Below are 26634 nucleotides of genomic sequence, written 5' to 3'. Positions count from 1 at the left end.
AAAAGGATAATTCAAACACCTGAACTCTGGAGAAGAAACCAACCTTAGTCTTGGCCCTGCATATTACTGCCAAAAATTCAATCCCCAAGTAGGCTCAGAAATAAGCCAGGGAGGCACTGGGGAAAAGAATGAAATTCATTCGCTAAACATTAGTACAATACTGCTAATGGTGTGCAAAGAACAATTTTCCATCACATAAAACTTATTCAACCTTAGAGGAAAATAGTTGCTGACTTCAGAGAATGACAAATAAATTAGAAGTGAAAGGCAGAGAGAAACAATCCAAACAAGTTCTAGGTTTGTTTGGTTGTTGTTTGTTTTTGGTTAGAAGATTTCTAATGAGTGGCTTCTCCATGACTATGTTATTTTCTTTCTCAGATAGCAAATTATGTCTGATAACTCAAAACACTGGATCATAAGCTTTGAATTCTAACTTCAGAATGCTTGTTTTAGTTGTTTTGTCTTCTTATGGGTCAATGAACACTTAAATATATATTTTCTGAAGAGATAATAGAGGACTGGCCAAAAGTTTATTTCCATAAAACTGCCTTCACAATTCACAATTTAGGGTAATGAATAAGAGTTCTTGAAGGCTTTATTTATTTATTTATTTATTGCTTTCTGGGTCACATCCAGCGATGCTCAGGGGTTACTCCTGGCTCTAAACTCAGAAATTACTCCTGGCAGTGCTCAGGGGATCGACCATATGGGATGCAGAGGATCGAACCTGGGTAAGCTGCATGCAAGGCAAACATTCTACTTGCCACACTATTGTTCTGGCCCCAACTTTAATTATTTTAAAAGTAGGCCAAAGTCACAGTATAAGTACTTCAAATTAGATTGGAGAGGTAATAAAGGGATTTGGAGACTATGAATAAATTAGTATGAATTAACAGGCTTGGCATATTTTCTTTCCACTGTATTGTGATTAGGGCGTTTGCCTTGAACCCAGACAATTTGGCCGACCTGAGTTCGATTTCTCCACCCCTTTCAGAGAGCCTGGCAAGCTACCAAACATATTTCGCCCAAATGGCAAAGCCTAGCAAGCTACCCATGACGTATTTGATATGCCAAACACAGTAACAAGTCTCACAACAGAGACGTTACTGGGCCCGCTTGAGCAAATCGATGAACAATGGGAGGACAGTGCTACAGTATTGTGATTCCCTAAGTACTTATCTAAAATTTCTTGTAGAAGAGCAGTGCTAAGGAATAGTCAGTGGGAAATAATTCCAGCAACCAACAGGCTCAGGAAAAAAAATCAAAGGAAATAACAATGATCTGATGTTTATTAAGAATCACAAAATAGAGTTAGCGCCTACAATTGAGTGATTTCCACATTTCACAATGTTTTTGTAGAAAGATTGCACTTTTTGATCTAATAGAGACAAAAGAGAACATTTAAAAAAATGCAACTAAGAAAAATCAGGCAGTGTATGAGTGTGACTCAAACTACTACTGCCACTCGTTGGTGAAATTTTAAAAAAAATTTTGGCAATCTTCTATGGTCCTCTGAACACTGCCAGCAGTGATTCCTGAGTGCAGAGCGTTGCTGGTCATTGCCTAAATGTTTTGCTTACATGTTTTGGCAATACAAGGGACTGGAGAGGTAATAAAAGGATTGGGAGACTAGCCTTGCATGCAGCTCACCTCAATCAGGTCCGTAGCACTTTATGTAGTCCCCTAAGTACTACCAAGAGGGACCCCTAGGAATACACCCAGGAGTAATCCCTCAGTACTGCCAGGTGAGATCCTAGTGTCACCATTTCCAAATAAATAAAAGTTTTGGTAATTTTATACGTATTTAATTTATATAAGCATTTCTCTGATAGTGGAATTGCTCATTTTTTCAAATTTTATAAGTAATTTGAATTTTCTTTTCTATAGATGCTCTATTTAACCTATTTTTGATTTTAAAAGTTCTTTCAGGCAATTTGTGTATTACAGAAAAGCTTATCAATTAACTCTATTGAGGTATTTTTAAATAAAATTCTTATTGACTTACTATTGGCTTATAGCATTATATAATTAAAACAGCAAAGCTTCATATATTACATATGTACTATCCATTCACTACCAAAATCCTAGCACCATTACCACCAAATCATGATTACAATCATCCTGTTGTTCGTTGATTGCCTCGAGCAGGCCCCAGTAACGTCTCTTCATCCTAGCCCTGAAATTTTAAAAAGTGACATATTCAAGGCTCTTTCAGGGTTAGGAGAATGAGACCCATCATTGTTACTGGTATTTGGCATATTGGGTATGCCACGGGGAGTTTGCCATACTCTGCCGTGTGGGCTGGTTACATTCAGTAGCCTGCCAGGATGTCCAAAATAAGAATGAGATAATAAGATGTCGCGCAGCCGCATATGTGGCCGTGCGCTTCCGAGAGCTGGGTTTTATAGTCTCTGGGTCTTGGCCGTTGATGGGATTACATGGTGCCAGGGGGCCAGTTGGTGGGTGTGACCCCTGCCTACTGGAAAAAGGAGGATCTGGGTGGAGGATGCTCAGTTGATGCTACCAAATCAACTTTCCTTTTTTTGGGGGGGAGATGAGGCAGGGGAGGGGGAGCGCAGGAGGGTGGGACCTCTCCAGCAGTGCTCAGTGACCTGAGAGTGTTGATTGACACAGAACTACCTGAGTTCTCTCAATTGCAAGGCATGAATTCAGCCCTTGAGCTCTCTCTCCAGAGCCTGGCCCCCTCTTTTTTTATGCTCACTGACTACCGAATTTAAGTGCCAGATGAAGGCCTGCTGTGTTACAGGTTATGGAGCATTTTTAACTTTATTAGTTAATGCCAAGTGATTTTTCCAAAGACCTTGTATCAGTCTATAAGGTGTATAGCAGATTTTCTCTTCATTAGTTTTTCTACACACTTGTCAGCATTTTATTAAATAGCAGTTTAAAACTTTTGGCACTCTAATAGACATAAACTAGTATTGTGTTTGGTATATATTATAGTTTCCTGAGCACTAATAGGTTTGACTAGGACTTTGGTGAAGTGTTTTGGGCACTCTGGGTGGCAGTGAAATGCAGTGATTATACATCAAGACCACAACTCAATATTGTTAGTGTTAAAGAGAAAAGGGAAGGAGAGAATGGGAGAGAAGAGGAAAGAAAGAGAGGAGGGGAGAAAAGGGGTGGAAATGGGAGAGGGAAGGAGAAAGAAAAGAAAAAAAAGAAAAGAAAAAAAAGAAGAAAATTCAAGAGAAATAAACAGAATATTTCTATAAATATTGTCATCATTTGGTAATTTCTTTTGTTTAGGACTACACTTTTCCTCCTATATTATTTTTTTTTAGCAATCTTCAGGAGTTATAACCTGATATAGACATGAATCCATTATTAGTTACATGGGTAGTAAATATCTTCTCCAAGTCTCTGGGGCTTAAAGTAAAAACTCTCAATAGCTAAGTTATTCATTTTAATGTAACTTGACTTAATTATTCTATTCATTTACGATTTGATTTTTTTCATGTTTTGTGTTTAAGAAAGGTTTCCTTACCCTAAGGTCACAAAAATTTTACTTTTAAATAGTTTTAAAAGTAAAATTTTTACAAAGTTGTAAAGTTTAGGGATTTTCAGTTAAGTACTGAATACACTTTGAATTAATATTTTCCAATGTATGACATGGGAAAGTGTTTATAATTTTAAAACTATTGATTTATCAGTTCCCAGAACAAATCTTTATAACTTTATTCTCTTTTCACTGATTGCGAAAAATTATATCAATATCTGTAAATATCTATTAAATTGTTTTCTAAGTTCTTTAGTTTGTACTTTGTATACAAGAGTTGTATATCTCTGCATAAATTATATAATTAGTTGTGTAGCTTTTTAATAATAACAGGTATTAATTGGGTTAATATTTTTGAGTCTCGGATATTTTGTGGTCTTTTATTCCTTCTAAAAATTTTAGAATGAGCTACCTAAAGTCCACAAAACTTTAACTGAATTGATCCTTTAAATCAGTGGACAAAAATACATTAATTTTTAATATCCATTTCTCTTTGAAGAGAAAATAATTTTATAGAGAATGAATACATATCTGCCACCTAGGTAGATTTTTAAAACACTTCCATTTTAATACATTTGCCTTAAACAGCCATCCTTCTATACATTTATCATTATTTTAAAATGTATTTCAGCAGAAGCAGATGCCATTGCGTACATACGTGGTTTTGATTTTATATGCTTATTTTACACATAGGGCTGGAGTGATAGCACAGCGGGTAGGGTGTTTGCCTTGCATGCAGCCAACATGGCTGACCCAGGTTCGATTCCTCCACCCCTCTCGGAGAGCCCGGCAAGCTACCGAGAGTATTTTGCCCGCATGGCAGAGCCTGGCAAGCTACCTGTGACGTATTTGATATGCCAAACACAGTAACAACAAGTCTCAAAATGGAGACGTTACTGGACCTGCTCGAGAAAAATCGATGAACAACAGGAGGACAGTGACAGTGACGGTGATTTTACACATATGGCCACTTAATCGATATGAAATTCAAGTAATCCTCAAATGAAGATACTTTTGTCTGTATACCTCACATTTATATGGATTAAATTTCTTTTAAAAAAATCTATTTGAAGATAGTTTCATTGAAGGAAATTTACTTAGGAAGACAAGAGGAAAGAGAGAGAGAGAGAAGAATATACGTCCAGGAGAGAACGCGGGCTTTTTCAGAGTGGAAAAAGCAAGCAAGAAAGGAGACATATTCAAGGGAGCACATGTATGGGGATAAAAAGCCTGATTAACTTACTTATCTTTCTGTAAAGGATTCTCAAACTGTTAAAAATGATGAAAGTTGATGTTCATGTTTTATTCCTAATTGTTGTCCCAACTGGTTAAGATTCTCCAATCTTATTTTGGCAGTTGATCTCTAGCAAATTACTAATCATGTTTAAAAATTTTTATAAAATCCAATCAATTCCTTCCTTGGGGTGCTCTATGCTCAGGCGCCATGCCTAGTGGTGCTTGGGTGACCACATGTGGTGCCAGGGATTCGAAGCTGGTGCGAGACCACAACTGCATGAGAGGCAAGCATCTTAATCTCTGCACTGCATCTCAAGTCCTCTAGGTAATGTTTGCAAGTTTTACTAGAAATGTCTGAGGAACTGGCCAAATTACAATGTCTATTAACATTGTAACTAGCTTTTCCTGTTGACCAAATTTCAATGTCTATTAATATTATAACTATCTTTTCTTTGTTAATATGATGTTTTAGTGTATGAGATTTTCTAGTGTTTTGCCATCTTTGCATATCTAGATTCATCTTTACTAAATTAGGAAATGTAAGAAATTTTCACTCCTTGATTTACTAGCAACGTATTAAAAATGAATCTAATATACATGTAATACATTTTCTTCTTTCATTTACTCTTTACTAATTTTTTAATTCACTCTAGCTATATTAAATAAATGACAAATACCAAACCTGAAATAATTAGTACAAAAGAGTATTTTGAAAATATGTTTGGCAGAATTGAATTATAATTTCAGCTGTCTCTGTTGCTTTTCTGAATGGAAGCTTAAAAATACATTTCAAATCTGTGATCACTTATTTGTCCAAGTTTGCATATCTTCTAGAAAACTCTGAGCACTTTATTTAGGAAATCCTCTAGTTCTTAACAAATTTCAAATCTATTTACACAGAATTTGGGTATCATCTTCAAAAAGATAGATTACTTGACCTTCGTTTGTATTTCTAAAGATTTTTGTTACTGTTACTCTTTACATATTTCTTGATCTATCCTTCCAAGAGGCATTCACTTCTACCTTAATCACTTAATCACTTAACTTCCCGTTAGTCGTCGATTTGCTCGAGCGGGCGCCAGTAACGTCTCCATTTGTCCCTGTCGCGTGCTAGTGTAGCCCAATGGCATCTCTTCGCTCCGGGAACATGGAGGGCCTCAAACCGATCGTTCATGATCTTGACAAAGAAGTCTGACCATCTGGTAGGTGGGCGGCCACGCGGTCTCTTGACATCCTGTGGAATCCAATCAGTAACAGCTCTAGTCCAACGGTCGTCTTTAAATCTCATTACGTGACCAGCCCATCTGATTTTCGACACCTTGGCATATGAGACAGCGTCCCTGATCCTTGATCGTCGACGGATGTCAGAACTCTGGATTCGTTCTCTCATTTGAGTGAAACGTGTTATTCCAAGCATAGCTCTTTCTATTCTTCTTTGGGAGACCTGAATGGCGTTCTCATCTTGTTTGCGTAGGGCCCAGGTCTCTGAGGCATATGTTAATGCAGGAAGAACAGTGGAATCAAAGAGATGTGCCCGGAGCCGGAGGTTCTTCGTCCTCTTAGCTATTTCTTCGACGTTCTTGAAGGCGTTCCAAGCCGCTCTCTTCCTCCTGCGCAGCTCGGGTGCCAGGTCATTTCTCATGTTGACCTCTCGACCTAGGTACACATAGCTGTTGCATTCGGAGATGGTCGTTCCATTGAGAGCGAATGGGGCGTCAGGAACAAGGCTGTTTCTCATAAACATTGTCTTCGTAAGATTCAGCTGTAGTCCTACCTTTCCACACTCACGGTCAAAGTCGGCCAGCATTTGTGCCGCTTGGCTGATGTTTGGTGTTATTAAAACAACGTCATCAGCAAAGCGGAGGTGGTGTAGTTGCCGACCATCTATCTTCACTCCCATTCCTTCCCATTCCAGTCGTCGCATGATGTTCTCGAGGGTGGCACTGAAGAGTTTCGGTGAAATGGTATCACCCTGCCGCACCCCTCTCTTGACATCAACGATCACTTCTTTGTAGAATGGTGAGATCCTGGTAGTGAATCCGCAATACAGCTCACGGAGGATCCTGATGTATTGGGCTTGAATGCCCTGATTGGCTAGGGCTTCAATGACCGCTTCCGTCTCAACAGAATCAAAGGCCTTCTTTAAATCAATGAACGTTAAGCAGAGCGGCATCTTGAACTCCCGAGAAACCTCAATGAGCTTGGTTACCGTGTGGATATGGTCGATGGTGCTGAATCCTTTGCGGAACCCTGCTTGCTCGCATGGTTGTCCTTCATCTAGTGTTCTGCCAATCCTATTCAGGATGACTCGAGTGAACAGCTTGTAGATGACAGACAATAGGCAGATCGGGCGATAGTTGCCAATGTCATGGATGTCTCCCTTCTTGAACAGTAGTACGGTCCTGCTGGTTTTCCATTGGGACGGAACCTTGCATTCAGACAGGTAGCGAGTGAAGAGCCGAGCCAGTGTATTGATGAGTACTGACGGCAGGTTCTTCAGGTGTTCAGGTCTGACCTTGTCTGGGCCGGGTGCTGTTTGCTTCTTTACCAACGAAATGGCGTGTCGGATTTCGGAAGGGAGAACGTTAGGAACGACATACCCATCCTGTGGAATTTGGTATGTTGGCAAGTGGACATGGCTATCGAAGAGATTTGAGTAGAAGTCATGGATAATCTTCTCCATTGCCGTTCTGGAGGATGTGATGGATCCATCAGGACGTCGGAGGGCAGTCATCTTGCTCTTATAGTTGGCGAAGGACAGGCGGGCCTTACGAATACTTTTCCCGGCTTCTGCCGCATCTACCAGTACTTCTGCTCTTCTCTCTTTGAGGTCTTCCTTGATCGCATCTCTGCACTGCTTTGCAAGCTCGGACGTTAGCTTGCGGTTGCCTGAGGCATGCGCCAAACCACGCTGGCGAATTAGCTCAAGAGTTTTCGAAGATAGGCGACTTTTTGTGGCTATCTCTCTCTTGGCGTTCCTCGCACATTCATGGAGGTGCTGAACCAGTCGATCGTATTCCTCGTCAATGTTGTCAACAATGGCATCTTCCCATGTTGCCGCAATAGTACCAAAGAGTTCCCAGTTGGTGGTCATTCTGGGAGTTCTCTTTTTGAACTTTGCAGCCCTTTCTCCCCGCTCTGTGAAGTAGAATTTTGCACGAAGGAGACGGTGGTCCGATCCCGTTCGAAATTTTGGGACAACAGCGACATCAGTCAGGCAAAACCGTCGATTGAATATGATGTGGTCTATTTCGTTGTGGAATCGTCCACCGGGAGACTCCCATGTCCATCGTTTAGATTCTGCCTTCTGGAACTGTGAGTTACCATGGATGGTCTTGGTCGACATGATGAACTCTGACAGTCTCTCACCCTGTTCGTTCCATTCTAGGCCATGGGTTCCGATGTGAAGTTCTTCAGCTGATCTTCTCGGTCCTATCTTGGCATTAAAATCACCCACAATGATCTTGTAGAAGGTGTGGTCTTCTTTATAGAACTTCTCTAGCTCCATGTAGAACTTCTCGATTTCTCTTTCATCATAATGAGATGTTGGTGCGTAGACAACGAAGATAGAAACTGCAGGCAGTGAGCCACATCTATTCAAATGTAAACGTCCGATTCGGGTTGTTAGGCATTCGAATGAATCAATGCTCTTGGCCAAGTTTGTGTTGACAAGGACACCGACGCCTCCAACACCTCTTTTATCGCATGTTCCGAGGAACAATTCTTCTCCGGTGTCAAAAACAGCATGGTGAGATTCGTGCCTTCTTGTCTCGGTCAGACCAATGATGTCATACTTGATCATTCGCGCTTGTACCATCAGGTCCTCGATGGATGCATCTGATGCTAGCGTACGTGCATTGAAAGTACAGACGATCATTTTTGTCTTCCTTCGTTGTGGCAGCCTAGGTCGGCCTTGAGATTTTGTCGGCCTCTCCTTTCTCATCCTTCTCAGTGCTGCCATGTTGGTGAAGCCTTCAGGGTCAGGTGAATGAGACCAGTTGTAGTTACTGGTTTTGGCATATCGAATACACAGCGGATAGCTTGCCAGGCTCTTCAACTGAAGACCCACAGAACAAGCCGTCGCCACACTCCAGGACGCTTTCCGGACCCACGCGGCAGCTCCGGCCGAGACCCACGCACAACTGAAGACCCACAGAACAAGGTAAGTGGAACTCTCTGAGACCTTGGACTCCAGGCTCGGCGGACCCAGGGACAGAGCTTCTCTGCTTGCTCCCACCACCACAGGTGACAAAGGGATTCTAAGCAGGAGCCCCACCCTACCCTGCCCTGTCTGCTTCCATCAACCACCCAGGGATCGAATTGTGCACAGGAGACCCACCCTACCCAGATAAATACCCCACTGGCAGATTTCCACTCTCAACACTACTTCCACTACCCAGCCGTCGCCACACTCCAGGACGCTTTCCGGACCCACGCGGCAGCTCCGGCCGAGACCCACGCACAACTGAAGACCCACAGAACAAGGTAAGTGGAACTCTCTGAGACCTTGGACTCCAGGCTCGGCGGACCCAGGGACAGAGCTTCTCTGCTTGCTCCCACCACCACAGGTGACAAAGGGATTCTAAGCAGGAGCCCCACCCTACCCTGCCCTGTCTGCTTCCATCAACCACCCAGGGATCGAATTGTGCACAGGAGACCCACCCTACCCAGATAAATACCCCACTGGCAGATTTCCACTCTCAACACTACTTCCACTACCCAGCCGTCGCCACACTCCAGGACGCTTTCCGGACCCGCGCAGCCGCAAGCGGCCGCGCGACACATCATAAGACACTAAATACCCATCTTCTGGAATTGTCGTACCATATTTGATAGGGTTCAAATATGGTAACACCTACAAGGGTGATTAGAGGCCACCCCAAAAGCCTCTATACCTCTCGGAAAGACTGGCAAGCTACCGAGAGTATTCCGCCCGCACTTCTACCTGAAATAATCTATTTTTTCCATGTTTATTAGGGAGTTAATAAGAGAACTTTTATTTCAATAAAATTCATTAAACTCAGCTATAACTTATTAAAGATATGAAATATCTTCATTTTTGTTATTTTGTTTCAAATAATTGGAATATTACACTATTTTCTTTTAGAATTTGGGGAAGGGGGGAATACCTGGCTGTGTTTGGGGCTTACTCTAAGAGATCACTTATTTCAAGGCTTATTGGACCATATGTTGTGCCAGAGATTGAATCTGGGTTGGTCACATGCAAGGCAAATGCCATACACAGTGTACTATCTCTCTGGCCCCATATTGTCAGAATTTTTTAATAATGAAAATATTTACAGATTTTATATCTGAATACCACTTAATTTTTGTATATTTATTCTATAGAAATGGAAGTATCAGTATGAAGATTTAAGACATAAGGATGCTCATTATATTTTTTACACAAATACGAACAAATCAATAATATTTTCCCACCACCAGAATACTGTCTAAATTTCCATCAGTTTTCTAATGCTTGCCTCATATTTACAAGAGACTCACTAAAAAAAATTATCTTCTCACTTGAATGTGTGTATATTGCTCCAGGAGCACGGTCATAAAGTACTATTACGTGAAAAACAAAATTACAGAGTATTGTTGTATTCAGTTTTGCAAAAATAAAGATTTAAAATTACAGACCAAAAGCTTTTTTTTATATGTGAAGATATTTGACACAGATATTTATATACATATGGATGCATTTATTTTAGGTATGAAAGATAATATAGCCAAATCTACAGGGTTATTCTAAGGAAGATGTCAGATGTGGAAGGAAAAAAATGAATTTGTCCTTTACACATCTTCATCATTTACATTGTCAACATACATGTTATATAACTCCACAGACAAATTAAACATGGTTGATAGTCTATTGATACTTCCATGAAATCCTGGTGTTAATTATTGGAGCTTTTAAATGTTTTAATTAATTAATTTTGGTTTGGTTTTTGGCCACACCTGGAAGTGCTCAAGACTTACTCTTGCTTCTGCTCTCAGGGATTACTCCTACCAGGACTAGAGGACCATGTCAGGCTCATGCAAGGCAAGCACCTTACATATAGTACTAGCTTTCTGGCCCCTTGGAGCTTATTTTCACATTTAATTGACAACTCTCTGCATGTTTATCGAGGCTTTTCTATCACATTCTTTTGCAATGTAAATCATTACTGTGAAAACTGCTTCTAAATAAAGAACCAATTCAGGAATTAAAACCTACCCAGCTTTCACTTTCATATGTGTATGCAACATATATATGTATATATTTTTGTCTATATGACTATGTGTTTATTGGAAATAATGGACTTCTAGCATAGTAACACTGTCCTCCCATTGTACATCGATTTGTTTGGGCGGGCCCAGTAACGCGTCCATCGTGAGACTTGTTGTTAGTGTGTTTGGCATATCGAATACATCACGGGTAGCTTGCCAGGCTTTGGCGTGCAGGTTGGCCACATGGGCCACATGCAAGGCAAACGCCCTACCCCCTGTGCTATCATTCTAGCCCCAAATTCTAGTATACAGATCTTTATAAGGACTCCTGAGGAAACTTCTCCAATAATAAATACGTGGATAATAAAATAAATAAATAGAATAGGCAAAAATTTAAAATTTCAGAGAAACACTCTTATCCCAAAACAGAAAAGGAAAGCAGTATTAATTAGTTGTTGTGAAAAGACAAGGACTTATGATTATGAGAAATAGTGGTGTTCGGGAATTAGACAAAAAGCAAAAGCAAAGAAACCCACAAATTAGCAAATACCTTTTTCTGGCAATATCTTCTTGTTGGTTGCTTCATGGTGGCAAGGAAAGTCTTCCATGTCTTGATCAGATTTTGAAGGAGAAGAGAGCGAAGTGTCTCCCCAGGTAGAGGAGGATGGCTCCCTTTCCGAGTGCAGTGAATCTTCTGGAAATTCACCCATGTGATCAGATGATAAAGGCAGACTGCTAGCCACTGGAGTGAGGGATGGATCACCAGAATCTGATTCTGGAGAAGTTCTCAAACCCTTGGGCAGAAGTGATTTGGTAACATGCATGTGGTTATAAAGACTGTTTGGAGGCTGTTGGTATAAGAGATTATAAAGGAGGTTATGCCACTGAACATCCATTCCAAGTAATACTTCCTTTGCAATAAGATGGACTTTTTTTTCCCTTAGTGAATCCTAAGAAAACCAACTTAATTGTTGTTGGTTATACAGATGAGACTGTAGAGTTCACAACAATTCACCACATTACCATTATAGCTATCACAGATACTTAAGACATATAGAAACAATTACTTGTACATTCATTATTTTCCACTGAGTATCAAAAGCATCACCATAAAATATGACAATGTGGCTAATCTCTTTGTAGTTCATTGAGTAGAAAAAAAGCCCTTTGATTACAATTATGTTATTTTCAGGTAAGAAAGAATTCAGGAGACCATGAACCAAACTATTTCAGCTACTTCCATCTAGGACACAGAATCTGGTTGCAGAAAAATCATTATTTCAATAAATTGTAGGAAACATTGCCCAAAACTGTAAGTGAAAAGATGGTCAAAGATGTTTACCTTTCGTTCCAGACTGTCTTCTCCATCTGTTGAACTGACACTATCATAGAGTCTTGTCCGAGAAGGCCTCTGGCGTCTGTTCTTAACAGAGAGCTGGGCTCTTGTTTTCAATGCCTTTGAATCTAGGCGCTCGGTCTCTGGGACTGCTTCATTCAAATCTAAGTAAAGAATATTGACAAAGGATTATTGGGAGAAGTCTTTAGGTAAGACTTGCAAAGAAACCACAGCACTAAACATACGGCCAGAGTAATCGTACAGATGGTAGAGTGTTTGCCTTGCACGTGTTTTCTGAGCCCACTGGATTAATCCCTGAGCTCAGAGCAAGGAGTTAGCCCTGAGCATCATTAGATGTGGCCCCCAAACAGAGCAAAGAAACAAAAACAAAAAAGTCAAGGTTTTCAAGAACGTTATGCATCTAATGGGGACAACCATGACACCTGTCTGAGATCCCACAGGTGAACGAAAGAAATTCATGATATTTAGGTGTAACATGCAAAACCTAAGGGAAGAAACTAACCACTAAAGATATAAGAAGAACAAAACTACCCTTTATACTATTAAAAGCACCAAATTTATATTTATTCATGCTTGAGAGTTTGATGAACAAAGATAAAATAGAAAGGCATAGCAAAGATCTTATAAAAGCAAAGACAAAATTTTTAAAAGTCAAGTTTCCAAGTCAAAATTAGATAACAACAGATGACATTTCAGCAAATTTTTTTCCTTTAATAATTTTGTTTTGCTTTTTGGCCACATCCACTAGTGGTTAGGGCTTACTCTAGTCTCTGTACTCAGGGATCATGCCAGATGGGGCTCAGGTGACCATATGGGATGCCTGTGAATCAAAATGGTATCAGCCACATGCAAGGTTAGCACCCTGTCTCTGGACACTTTCTCCAGTCCCTCAATATTTGTCAATATGTAAGGTTTATGTATATTTTATTTTAACACATTTTGCTTACTCAAAATAGAATTTTTGAAAATCTAACACTACTCTGTGAATTCTCTAAAGTGGTGTGTGAAGAATTTACCTTAATAGAACATTTAAATTAGCTGGGGAAATAGTAATTTCCTCTCATTAGCTTGAAAGTTTATATTCCAAGTTATTTATATGTGCCTTTAACTACCTCATTTCTTTTTTCTGGATTACCACTCTTCCTATCAGAGAAGACATGGACTTCCAGAGGAAAATATCTTTAAATTGAAAGTTTCAAAAAAAATTAGTTTTGAAGAAAAGCAAAATACAAAGATATTAACTAGTAAAGGTTGAAATTCACATGATACTTGTCAGTTTTAGCAGCTTTAATCTTGCTACACAGAGTACAAATCAGGACTTAACAGTGGCCATTTGGGTAGGGACAATGAAAGGTTACCATGAGTGTGGGGGCTAGAGAATAGGACGCTTGCCTTGCACACAGCTGACTTGGGTTCAATCCCCTGAACACTGTATGGTCCCCCAACTACTGCCAGGAGTAATTCCTAAGCATAGAAGCAGCAGTAATTCCTGACCACTGCCAGGTATGCCCCACCCCTACTCAACCCCCAAAGACAGAAAGGTTACCACGAATATACTTAGACATTGGCCAAAAAATGGTATTCTTTGGTTGAACAGGTTATGAATGACACCATTACTTACATTTACTTATAAAATCACATCTTAGAATGGATGTAATTTGATCATTAATTTATATTTCTAGGATGTCATTTATTAAACGAAGTTATAGTGGTCAATGGGTCAGAGTGACAGCATAGCAGGTAGGGTGTTTGCCTTCTAAGCAGCCAACTCGGGTTCGATTCCTTCACCCCTCTCGAAGAGCCTGGCAAGCTACCGAGAGTATTCTGCCTGCATGGCAAAGCCTGGCAAGCTCCCCGTGGCGTATTCGATATGCCAAAAACAGTAACAACAAGTCTCATAATGTGGATGTTACTGGTGCCCGCTTGAGCAAATCGATGAATAACGGGAGGACAGTGCTACAATGGCAGTACTATAGTGGTCAATAAATTAATGTGTAAGTGCTTCTTAATTTAAATTATTTTAAAAGGTAAAGGTAAAGGTAAAGGTAAAGGCCCTCCCGTTGATCGTCGATTTGCTCGAGCGGGCCCAGTAACGTCTCCATTGGAGACTTTGTTGTTACTGTGTCTGGCATATCGAATACTCTCGGTAGCTTGCCGGGCTCTCTGAGAGGGGCGGAGGAATCGAACTCGGGTCGGCCATGTTGGCCGCTTGTAAGGCGAATGCCCTACCCGCTGTGCTATCGCTCCAAAAAACAAAACCAAAATAGATACACTGAATATGTACTGGTAATAATAGAATGAAGCCATTCCTTGAGATACTATTACCGCCAAGAATTTCCTTTTCACATTATTATGATACAGGAGTACTCTAAATATACTGTATTTTAAAACCAAACCAATAGAGCATGTAAGGTTGTACCTCTATGATCTATGAAACTTAGTACTTCATTCTAATAAAGTAAACATTTTCTCATAGATGATACATTCATTAAATGATAATTTTATGGAATGTAATTTTTCATTTATTATATTTGAAGAAAAGTAATATTGGAAAAGTCAGGTATATGTAAAAGACTACTAAATATTTTCTAATCACTAGTTGCTTTAATTTTTTTAAATGTCAATGGAGAAAAAATAATCTTATCACATAAATAACAGTCTCTTTTCCAATCTTAAGATATCTACCCTCTTGAGACAGAGCAGCCAAGTACATTTTTTATCTCTCCTGAAGCTCAGAGAACAAATTTGCTCCTACCTACTACTTAAGCTCCATGTTTATTTCAGTTTCTTGACTTCAATCTTTCCATTCCAGTTTTGTTAGTGTTACAAGGTATGAAAGTATGATTTTATTTTATTGTATTTTTAAATTTTTATTAGTGAAACACCATGAGGTACCATTGTAGACTTACAAATTTTTGTGCTTGGGTTTCAATTATACAATGATCCAGTACCCATGAAAGTATGATTTTAAAGCCACTAGGGTTCAGTGTTCTCAGCTGCAAAATTTCATATAAAGCAACTATTCTAGGAAATTCAATCTCCAGCATGCTAAATATATATATGTACAGATCATATGCTATCATATATTTGCAGTTATCTTTCATATGGGTTAGGAGCAAATAGAAAGACATTGAAAACTAGAAAAAAAATATTTCACAGGCGATTTCTTGCTTAGTTGGTTTACAGACAGCTTCTGTTACAAGGTGACAAGATCATCCAGGAAGGAAGCTATTTAAAATTCAAATATATAATGTTGTTTTAAATTGAATATTGGTCAATGAAGGACCCCTTATAGCACCCAACATCTAGGATTATAGGAAATTACTCCTTTGCTGGGTACTGAAATAAGAGATGGAGTATGAAAATGACTTATTAGCAGGATTCCGAGTGTGGAGACTATCCTGAGACTCCTGACTCCACTAAGCTTCTGCAGTTGACCTGGTAACAAACAACTACAAAATAACAATCTTGTTTATTTTCATATCAGATGACAGTGATTAGGTGAAAAATACTGGAGCATATGCATGGAACAATATTCATTACAAGTAAGTGCATGCACAAAGATTGTAGTTAGCCAGAGTCTAAAAGGAGATGTCTTAAATCTGATTAAGTGGCCAAGCCTAAAGTGGCCAACACATCACATGCATTTACCAGTATTTGAGGTCTTGAAATCAAGTATCTCAGATCTATTTACATTATCAAGTCACTGATTACAAATCAGTATATTGCAGTTCATTTCTAAGGAAAAAAGAATTTAAAGCAAGAGCCATAAAACACTAGTGGAGCTGAGAACTTTCGCTGAAGTTAGGAAGGCATGCTGATCAGAAGCAGCATCTATAATAAATATCAGAAATAACATTTATTCCTTAGGATACTAGAAAAGATGGGTGAAGACAGAAGAAAACATGACTAGAAATAGGCAGCTAGGTTCTATAATAGTGATCTATTTGATTTCTGTCAATTGCCCCCGCGCCTGGGTGTTCCTTCCCGGGGCCCCTTGGAGGGGAGCGGGTTGAGCTTTCCTCCCCGCCCCGACCAGGGCTACGCCAGCCGAAGACCTCCAGGACCAGCCACCACCATGCTGAGACCACTCTCCGCATACATGAAGGTACTGGAAGAGGGACAAAGCCACGCGGGTTCCGGGGCCGAGACCTCCAAGCCTACTCAGATTGGAGTTGAGCGTCTTCCACCCAGATCCTCCAAATTCCAGTAGGCGGGGGTCACACCCACCACCTGGCCCCCTGGCGCCGTGTAATCCCATCTGCGGCCAAGACTCAGAGACTATAAAATCCAGATCCCAGAACCGCGTGGCCGCGAATTGCGCGTCATCTTATCAAAACTTTATTTTTATGACATCTTATTGTCTCATTCCTACTTTGGACAAACTTGCAGGCTATCGAATGCAGCCTGCTCACAGGGCAGAGTCTGGCAAACTCCCCATGGCGTACCAAATATGCCAAATACCAGTTACAATGATGGGTCTCATTCTCCTAAAGAGCCTTGAATATAATCTCAGGGCTAGGATGAAAGAGACGTTACTGGGGCCTGCTCGAGGCAATCGACGAATAACAGGATGATGAAATGAAATGAAATGAAATGTTTGTTATATATAAAAATCAAGGTATTACAATTTAAATAGCCTGGCTTTATATCCTAGGTAAGAAAAACAAGTATTAATGGAGGTAACTAATTTGTGTATTAACTGTTTCACACAAACAGTAAATGGAAGAGATTGCGTAGGGCTCAGTCCTCCAAATACTCTTCTCCTAGAAGGTCACAATCAAATCTGAGTATAAACCTTACAAGTTGTTTTTCATCTGCCTTTGGAGAATCCTCATTTTAGTTTTAGTTTATGTTCCAAACAAAACTACACATCACAGGTTAACTTTTCAAATACCCACAGTATGCAGTATCAGAAGGAAAAGCAGAAAGAGCTTTTATGTGGATTTATATTTATCCAAGGAATAAAGTTCTTACATTAAAAAATTAGCTGTCAGCTTTGTAGATGGTGATGTGGCAGGAGAAATCCAACAGGCTCATGGTTCCAAAGTTATATGCTACTGAGTATCAGGGTTTAAGTGTTCTCATTCTCTATCATTCATTCTCTACAGAAATATTAATCAATAAAGTAACACTATTTTTATAAACATAAGACCTAGATCTTTCTCTGCACCTGCTCTCCAGTATGCCCTGTTCTGTTGTCTATTAGACTTAGAGGAACATTTCCTCTTTCTCTCTCCTTTGTGCTTCCTTTCAGATCTAACGGTCTCTGAAATAGCCTACTTCTGATTCAAATTCAGCTAGATATTACAATGGAGCAGACTTTATTCAATCAATATGTATAGACAAAAAATAAAGGAAAGATATGAAATAGCAGTTTTGAATGGGTGGGCCGCTGCCTGCATTTTAAGACCCACTTCAATCTCGCTCTAAATTGGATCCTTTAAAAGAATTTAATGGATTCATTTATGATTTTAGTAGCAGTTATGAAAAATGCTCTGTGAAATTAGGATGTTATATATCATATTACACAGAGACTGGTTCCATAAAGTAACGCTGTGAGTCATTCAGGTTTTTTTTCTCACTAGGTTGACGTTATTTTTGACGTAAATGGAATGCTGCCCACAGATCAGATATAGGCAGCACAGCACTAGAGGTATGGAGCAGCATAACAATGGGGTCTGATCCATTCTTATGAGCATTATTCCCCTCAAAAACAGATACACCTCACGCCATCACACTGGCTGGCTCGAGCTATTATCAACTGAAATGCTGAGCATAATGAGGCACTCAGTGGCATTTTAAAACTTGAGCAGTATCTGCAAATCATTCACAGTTCATAAAAGATGTGCCCACAGGGCTTTGGGTTGATACATACTGAATTCACAGACAGGTTTATGTATCTCAGAGAGACTTGGAAAATAGTTACCATGGTAGTGGAACTGAAGTTAGTCTTCCTTAAATAAAATCCAGAACAGTGTCTCTGCTATGGCATTAGGCAACTGACCTAAACTAGAATCCTCAACTGCCAAATTGGCATGGGAATGGCACAGTACAATAATAATTACATTGTCAGGAGGATTAAATATACTAATAAGATTACAAGTGCCCGGAAGAGTAACTGGTACAAAATAACACTCAATAGATATCTTTACTTACTGATATGAAAAGGCTAGCAAGATCCTTGTAAGTGACCAAACAAGTTGCACAAAAATATATAGATCAGTACTAAATATTCTTTTTAAGAGACCAGCATAACATTTTTTTATAATGGTAAATTTATTCATGTCATTGTAAGAAAAAGAACTGGAAAGATGCACTTCACATTGGTAACAGTAGTAATCTCTGTAGAGAGTATTATATTTGTCTTAATTTTTTTTGGGGGGGGGTCATGCCCTGTGGTGCTTGGGGATTACTTCTAGTTCTGTACTCAAGAATCACTCCTGGAGGGACTTGGAGGAACATATCGGGATGCCAGGGTTGGAAGTCAGGTTAGCTTTGTGCAACTGCCATACCTACTGGACTGTCTCTCCAGGCATGAATGTGTTAGATCTGGGGACCTTAATCAAGGGAACTTTATCTTATTTTATACAATCTTATTGAAAATAATCGGGCTGGAGCAATAGCACAGCGGGTAGGGCTTTTGCCTTGCAAGCAGCCAACATGGCCGACCTGAGTTCGATTCTTCCGCCCCTCTCAGAGAGCCCGGCAAGCTACCGAGAGTATCTCGCCCACACGGCAAAGCCTGGCAAGCTCCCGTGACGTATTCGATATGCCAAACACAGTAACAACAAAGTCTCCAATGGAGACGTTACTGGGCCCGCTCGAGAAAATCGATGAACAATGGGAGGACAGTGACAGTGACATTGAAAATAATATACAAACACTGTCCTCCCATTGTTCATCGATTTGCTCTAGCGGGCCCAGTAACATCTCCATTGTGAGACTTCTTGTTACTGTGTTTGGCATATCCAATACTCTCTGTAGCTTGCCAGGCTCTCCGAGAGGGGCAGAAGAATCGAACCCGGCTTGGCTGGGCTTGCTGAGCGCAAGGCTAATACCCTATCGCTGTGCTAATATTTCCAATGTATTTATGTATTATTTGTACAATTAAAAACAATGAGTCAAAAGAACATATATTCAATACATTCCTTTTAGTGACATTTAAGTTAAAGCCTAATTGGACAGTACTGGCAATTTAGCAGTGCACCAGATGTTAAGATTATCCCAGCAATTTTTGTTCAGATATGTGTGACTGTCAGTGTTAACTTACACAAGATTTGTTTTAACCATGACATCTAGGGTGATTGCCAGCCTACCTCGTACTTTACTAATCACTAGATGATTTGACCTAAATTAAGCCCCATGTCTTAGCTTCTTACACCTGTTTTGTTTTACATACAGGGAAGAGATACTGAGTTAGATGTAACTTGAGACCAACTTCAGCTGGCCTTGTTTAGTGTTCTGATTATGAACCCATTCAGGATAACTTTTACTCTGAACTCCTTTAAGTGTTCTTTTTTTAAAAAAAAAATAATAAGCTTTGTATCCCAAATAGTATTTATATAATATTCTATACCATTTCAAAAAAAAGAAGGTTATTGATGATTTTTCAGTCTCTTGATTCGGATTGAAATTAACTGTTCAATGAACAATACACTACTTTGTATACTATAATGAATTCTATACTATAAGTAATTCTTCATTTTGCCTCTTTATCAATGCATGCCACCTCAAAAATACCTAGATAACCTGAAAAATACTCTCTGGTAATTGTTTTGGAATACTGTTTTTCTAGGATTTTAAGATGTCTAACATATAGTTTCCTCAGTTGATGTCAGAGAAGCCTGAACTCACTGCTTATTTCAGGCATGTCACTAGATTGTCCATAGATGTGGAGGTTACAAATAAGTAAAAAAACAAGTAGCAAACCCTAAGACCCTAAGGTTCTTCAAATTCCATCAAATACCAATTTAAGCCCTTTCGGAAATTGCTTTGTTTGAAGCACGTGAAAGGACACTAAACTAAGACAACAGAGAAAGTTGTTTAACTATCCTAGGATTGCTCCAGTGTTGAACAACTTTAGAATTTGATTAAAGAGACATCTGCACAACTTAAAATTTAAAAAATGGGAGTTAAATAAATTTTGGGAATTTTGGTAGAAAACTGCATATTTTTAAAAAAAATTACATCATGTACATATGATGAATCTAGGCGGATGAAGAACAGGGCTTTTTTTTGGACATTACAGTGTCTCTGACATGACAATAAAAGTTTCAGTTAGGGTTGCCTTCAATAAACTAAGCAGTTACTCAACAGACAAAAAAAGAAAAGAAAAACTAGTAAAACCTATATTTTAGTATTGCTGAACAGGCTAATTAGGCAACTCACCTAATTGTATATTATTATAGAACAGCTCTCCAATTACTTAAAAGAAACATTCAGATCATAATGCCTTTGGCCAATTATAATCTCAATTTCCAAAAATGGCAGTTATTGACTTCCTTAAGGAGGAAGTATTTCCACCTCTGAGAAGGAGTCATTAAACAATTTAAGAAAATTTAAATTCTTAAAAACTTGTAAGAATAATAAAACAGATGTATATAAGTACTTGCAAAGATTGTCATTACTTATTAAGGAAATTGAACATGATAAATTTATAAATGAAGTTTAAATATTTGTTGGTGTTTAAATAGCTAAGGTTGCAAATAGGAAGTATGTATCACATGATCACTTGACATCCCGCTACTCATTGAGTTGCTCAAGCGGGCGCCAGTAATGTCTCCATTCATCCCTGTTGCGTGCTAGTGTAGCCCAATGGCTTCTGTCCGTTCTAGGAACACAAAGAGCATCAAATCGATCGTTCAGGGTCTTGACAAAGAAGTCTGAACATCTTGTAGGTGGGTGGCCACATGGTTTTTTGAAGTCCTGTGGAATCCAGCTGATAACGACTCTAGTTCAGTGGTTATCTCCAAATCTCATTACGTGTCCAGCCCTTCTCATTTTCATGAGAAGCATCCCTGATTCTTGACCTTCCATGGAGGTCGGAAATTCGAATTCTTTCTCTCATTTGAGTGAAATGTGATACTCCAAATTAGCTCTTTTGATTCCTCTTTGGGAGACCTGGATAGCATTCTCATCCTGTTCTCATAGGGCCCAGGTCTCTGAGGCATATGTTAATGCAGGAAGAACAGTGGAATCGAAGATATATGCCTGGAGCCGGAGGTTCTTCGTCCTCTTAGCTATTTCTTCAACAGTCTTGAAGGCATTCCAAGCTGCTCTCTTCCTCCTGCGCAACTCAGGTGCCAGGTCATTTGTCATATTGACTTCTCGACCTAGGTACACATAACTGCTGCATTCAGAGATGTTTGTTCCATTGAGAGCAAATGGAACATCAGGAACGAGACTGTTTCTCATATACATTGTTTTCGTGAAATTCAGCTGAAGTCTGACCTTTCCACACTCATGGTCGAAGTTGGCCAGCATTTGTGCCGCTTGGCTAATGTTTGGTGTTATTAGAATGGTGTCATCAGCGAAGTGGAGGTGGTGTAGTGGCCAACTGTCTATCTTCACTCCCATTCCTTCCCATTCCAGTCATCGCATGATGTTCTCAAGGATGGCACTGTAGAGTTTCGGTGAAATGGGTATCACCCTGCCGAACCCCTCTCTTGACATCAATGATCACCTCCCCATAGAATGGTGAGATGCTGGTAGTGAATCTGCAATACAGCTCATGGAGGATCCTGATGTATTGACTTTGAACGCTCTGTTTGGCTAGTGCTTCAATGACTGCTTCTGTCTCAACAGAATCAAAGGCCTTCTTTAAATCAATAAACATTAGACGAGGAATATGATCGACTGGTTTAGCACCTCCATGATTGTGCGAGGAATGCCAAGAGAGAGATAGCCACAAAAAGAGGCCTGTCTTCGAAAACTCTTTTTTTAAAATTTAAAAACATTAAAGTTAAATATTTAACTTTATAAAGTCATCACCAGGGGCGGCAGGACAGACAGCACAAGAGTTTAGGTTGTTCATGCTTTTTTTTTTTTTAACTTTTATTAGTGAAACACCATGAGGTGCAGTTGTAGACTTACAAATTTTTGGTTAAAAAGCGCATAAGAAAATGCTCTACATAATTAATCATCAGGGAGATGCAGATGAAAACAACAATGGGATATCATTTCACACCACAGAGACTGGCCCACATCCAAAAGAACAAAAGCATGTTGCCACAATAGTGACAAAGAGCTCCCAGTTGGTGGTCGTTCTGGGAGTTCTCTTCTTAAACTTTGCAGTCCTTTCTCCCCGCTCTGTGAAGTAGAATTTTGCACGAAGGAGACGGAGGTCCGATCCCGTTTGGAATTTTGGGACAACAGCGACATCAGTCAGGCAAAACTGTCGATTGAATATGATGTGGTCAATTTTGTTTTGGAACCATCCACCAGGAGACTCCCATCTCCAACGTTTTGATTCGGCCTTCTGGACCCTCAACTACCTCCACTACCCATCCGCCACCACACTCCAGGACGCTTTCCAGATGCTCAGGCCGAGACTTACACACGAGTAAAGCCCCACAAAACAAGATAAGTGGAACTCTGAGATCTTGGACTCCAGGCTCAATGGACCCGGGGGACAGAGATCCTCTGCCAGCTCCCACCAACCACAGGTGAGGAAGGGATTAAAACCAAGAGCCCCACCCTACCCTGCCCTGTCTGCTTCCACCAACCACCTGTGACCCAGGGATTGGATTATGCACAGAAGACACACCCAACTGATACCAGATAAATACCTCATCAGCTGACCTCCACTACCTCCACTACCCAGCCGCCACCACACTCCAGGACGCTTTCCGGTCATCATAAGGCACTTAATACCCATCTTCAAGGATTCCTGCTCCATATTTGATAGGGTTCAAATATGTTTTGATCCATGGGAACACCTACAAGGGCAATTAAAGGTCACCCCAAAAGTCTCTATCCCTCTCGCAGAGCCTGGCAAGCTACCGAGAGTGTCTTGCCCGCATGGTAGAGCCTGGCAAGCTATCTATGGCGTATTCGATATGCCAAAACCAGTAAATACAATGGGCCTCATTCCCTTGCCCCTGAAAGAGTCACCAATATGGCGCATTGAGAAAGATGTGGAAGGAGAGGCTGACAGAATCTGAAGGCCGAACTAGGCTGCCAAAATGAAGAAAGACAATGACTCTCTGTATTTTCACGTATGTATCAGAGATCCCTTAATGATGATTTGTAAACCAAATTAAAAAATTATTTAAAAATATTTTCATAATATAGCTTGAATATATTAAACAGTAAACGTAAACCAAGATTAATATCTGAATGGTTTTTGGTGCTTAAAACCCACTCAGCATCCTTAGAAAATTCATAAGCTGGTAGTGTCTTTAGTGTACCGACTAAACTTAAACACTTCACTGTTTAATTTTTGCTCTGAAGTGAATTTTTCCTGCTGGCGTCAGACATAACTATTGTAGAGTATGGAAGCTTACTTCATTTACACTGGAACTGTTAGAAGCTGATGTCAGGGTTCCACATTAATAGAAAGCTCTACAGACCTGAGAACTATGACTACTAAACAGTATGTCAGGCGGATTTTTCAGAACTATACATGCAAAAGCATATTCTGGTTAAAATTCCAGAAATAACTGTTCAAATTTAATTTTATAGATTATGTGATTATGATATAGTTACTCTCATGGCTGGTAAAATAAACTTTTAAAATCTGAAACATCATGATATACAGTAAAGTAAAGTAAAGGCCCTCCCGTTGATCATCGATTTGCTCGAGCGGGCCCAGTAACGTCTCCATTGGAGACTTTGTTGTTACTGTGTCTGGCATATCGAATACGTCACGGGGAGCTTGCCAGGCTCTGCCGTGCGGGCGAGATACTCTCGGTAGCTTGCCGGGCTCTCCCAGAGGGGCGGAGGAGTCAAACTCGGGTCGGCCATGTTGGCTGCGTACAGGGCAAACGCCCTACCGCTGTGCTATCGCTCCAGTTTATATTACTGTGTTAGGCTTTCAGTGTTATTGTACCACACTCATGATGAAAATTGTTTGGTAAATATGCTTTTTTTAAATTGAGTCACCATGTGATACACAGTTACAAAGGTACTCATGATCTGGTTTCAGTCATACAATATTCCAACACCCATCCCTTGACCAGTCTCCATTTCCATCACCAGTGGTTGGTAAATATCTTAGATGAAGTCTGTGGCCCATCTTGGAAAAATCTGCAGATGATCACAGTGTGTGTTGCATATATAAGTAACTCTACACAGGATCTTCTTTCTACTTTATATCTCTCTCTGTCTAAATTTACCAGACAGTTCTTTTAGTTAATTTTATCTTAGAATAACTAGAGGTATCTTCCAATCTATATGATTAGAATTTTTGGTGATCCAGAACATAATTAGGTAAAGTCAGAAATACTTTGGAATATAGCCATTTTGTGACACTTCCTTGGAAAAAAAACAAGGATGGGCAAAATTGTCTTTACATACAGAAGATGAGCTATCTTATAGTTCTACTGCAAGCAAGTAAAATCCAAAACCAAATTAAATATAAAGTAGTTTGACTTTCCTAAAGTGGACAGAAAATTACTCAATTTAAGCTCATTCTAAAAAAAATAACTTGTATCCTGTGAAAAATTGTTATCTTCTAATATATACTTATGTAAGAAAGGTCTCTTGACTTCTGTGAACTCATAAAGATGGAGAAAGAAATATGAATCAAAAAGATTTGTCATTTTACAGCTAAATCTTTCTTCTGAATACCTCCTTGATTTGGGAACAAAAGTCTTAATGGCTTACATGCAGAAGGATGCAAAACTTGCATAAAACTAGAGTGCAATTTAGGTGCTTTGCTTTTAGAGTAAGAGAACAAATTTTGGAATTAATGATATACCAGAAAACAATCAATGGGTATTGATTTCTCATTCATTTGACTTGTTCATTAAAACTTTCCATAGTGACTTACTGGGAATGTTCACTATTTAATTAGAGAAATTCAATAATATTTCGTGGTCAAAATTATTTATAGATGATTAAAATTTATTGAAAATAATTTGTTTGGAAAATAAAAATTATGAAATTTTACCAAGAAATTTTATCTGCATGCACGTAAAAATCATTAATTGACCTTAGAATTCTCCCTTGGCCCAGTTTAGAATTAAACAATGTGACAGAATAGAATAATGATCTCATTGCTCTGAATCTAATGCTATTGTATAAGATAATCCTGTTAATGTAGTAAAAGCATTCACTTTCCTTTCAATGACTTTCCATTTAGTGAATTCTGGCTTTAATCATGTCTTTAATCTTATTTTAAAATTTTGAGATCCAATACAAAAAGTGACTGCTTAATGTACTCTCACATTCTCTCAGGAACTAAAAATCAGATATGGCAGAAGAGGTCTGGCATGGTCTCATATCTACAGGTATGAGTAAAGAGAACTAGCATTAGGGGCTCAGAAAAAAGGCAGAAAGGACAAAGATAACACATAACCACAGTGTAGGGAAAAAAACATTTTTTAGAGGTGTCCAATGAACTCAGCCACCTAATCAATGATGTAAATGTCTAGCTGATGTTTTATTCATTTCCTTATTCAATTCAAAAGTAATATTTTTCTATTTATTTAATTTTTTAAAAACGAATCACTGTGAGATACAGTTACAAAGCTTTCATGATCAGGTTTCAGTAATACAATGCTCCAACACCCATCCCTCCACCATTGTAAATTTTCTAGCACCAATATTTCTTGTATCCTTACTGCCACCCCCCCCCCCCACACACACACCGCATCCTCACCCAGCCTGCCTTTATGGCAGGTTCTCTCTCTCTCTCTCTCTCTCTCTCTCTCTCTCTCTCTCTCTCTCTCCCTCCCTCCCTCCCTCCCTCCCTCTTTCATCCTCTCCCTCCTCTCCCCTTTTGAAATTATGGTTTGCAATACAAATACTGAGAGACCATCATGTTTGGTCCTTTACCCACTTTCAGCACACATCTCCCATCCAGATTAATCCTTCCAACCATCATTATCATAATGGTCCCTTCTCTATCCCAACTCCCTCTCCCCCAGCCCATGTGGCAGGCTTCCAACTGTGGACCAATCCTCTTGGCCTTTGTGTCTACTAAAGTATTATTTTAATTCTAAAGAATATCTCATGTTTTGTGCCTTATTTTTCATTTTTTTCTCAAAGCTTCTATTTAAAAACTTTGGAATGGGAGATCAGTGGGTTTGGATTATTCCTGGCAGTGATCAGGCTCTGTGCTCAGGAATCATCCCTGGGAGCG

The 26634-nt window shown here is 39.5% G+C and overlaps 1 protein-coding gene across 9 annotated transcripts in view; it reads right to left on the bottom strand.

Annotated features, from left to right (window-relative positions):
* Window positions 1–26634, bottom strand: part of PPP1R9A (protein phosphatase 1 regulatory subunit 9A) — a 337678-nt gene that overhangs the window by 32518 nt on the left and 278526 nt on the right. For 6 of the 9 annotated variants that reach the window (XM_056118127.1, XM_056118126.1, XM_056118129.1 and 3 more), the window contains 2 exons: window positions 12312–12469; window positions 11520–11817 (listed from right to left, as the gene is read on the bottom strand). In XM_056118127.1, the coding sequence (XP_055974102.1) occupies window positions 11520–11817; window positions 12312–12469 (456 nt within the window). The remainder of the gene's footprint in view (window positions 1–11519; window positions 11818–12311; window positions 12470–26634) is intronic. The other 3 variants (XM_056118131.1, XM_056118132.1, XM_056118133.1) reach the window with 1 other exon arrangement.

The sequence above is a fragment of the Sorex fumeus genome, unplaced genomic scaffold (assembly GCF_029834395.1).
Source record: "Sorex fumeus unplaced genomic scaffold, SorFum_2.1 ptg000037l, whole genome shotgun sequence".
NCBI lineage: Eukaryota > Metazoa > Chordata > Mammalia > Eulipotyphla > Soricidae > Sorex > Sorex fumeus.
Note: the sequence above shows the minus strand (reverse complement) of the source record. Positions and strands in the feature narration are given on the sequence as shown.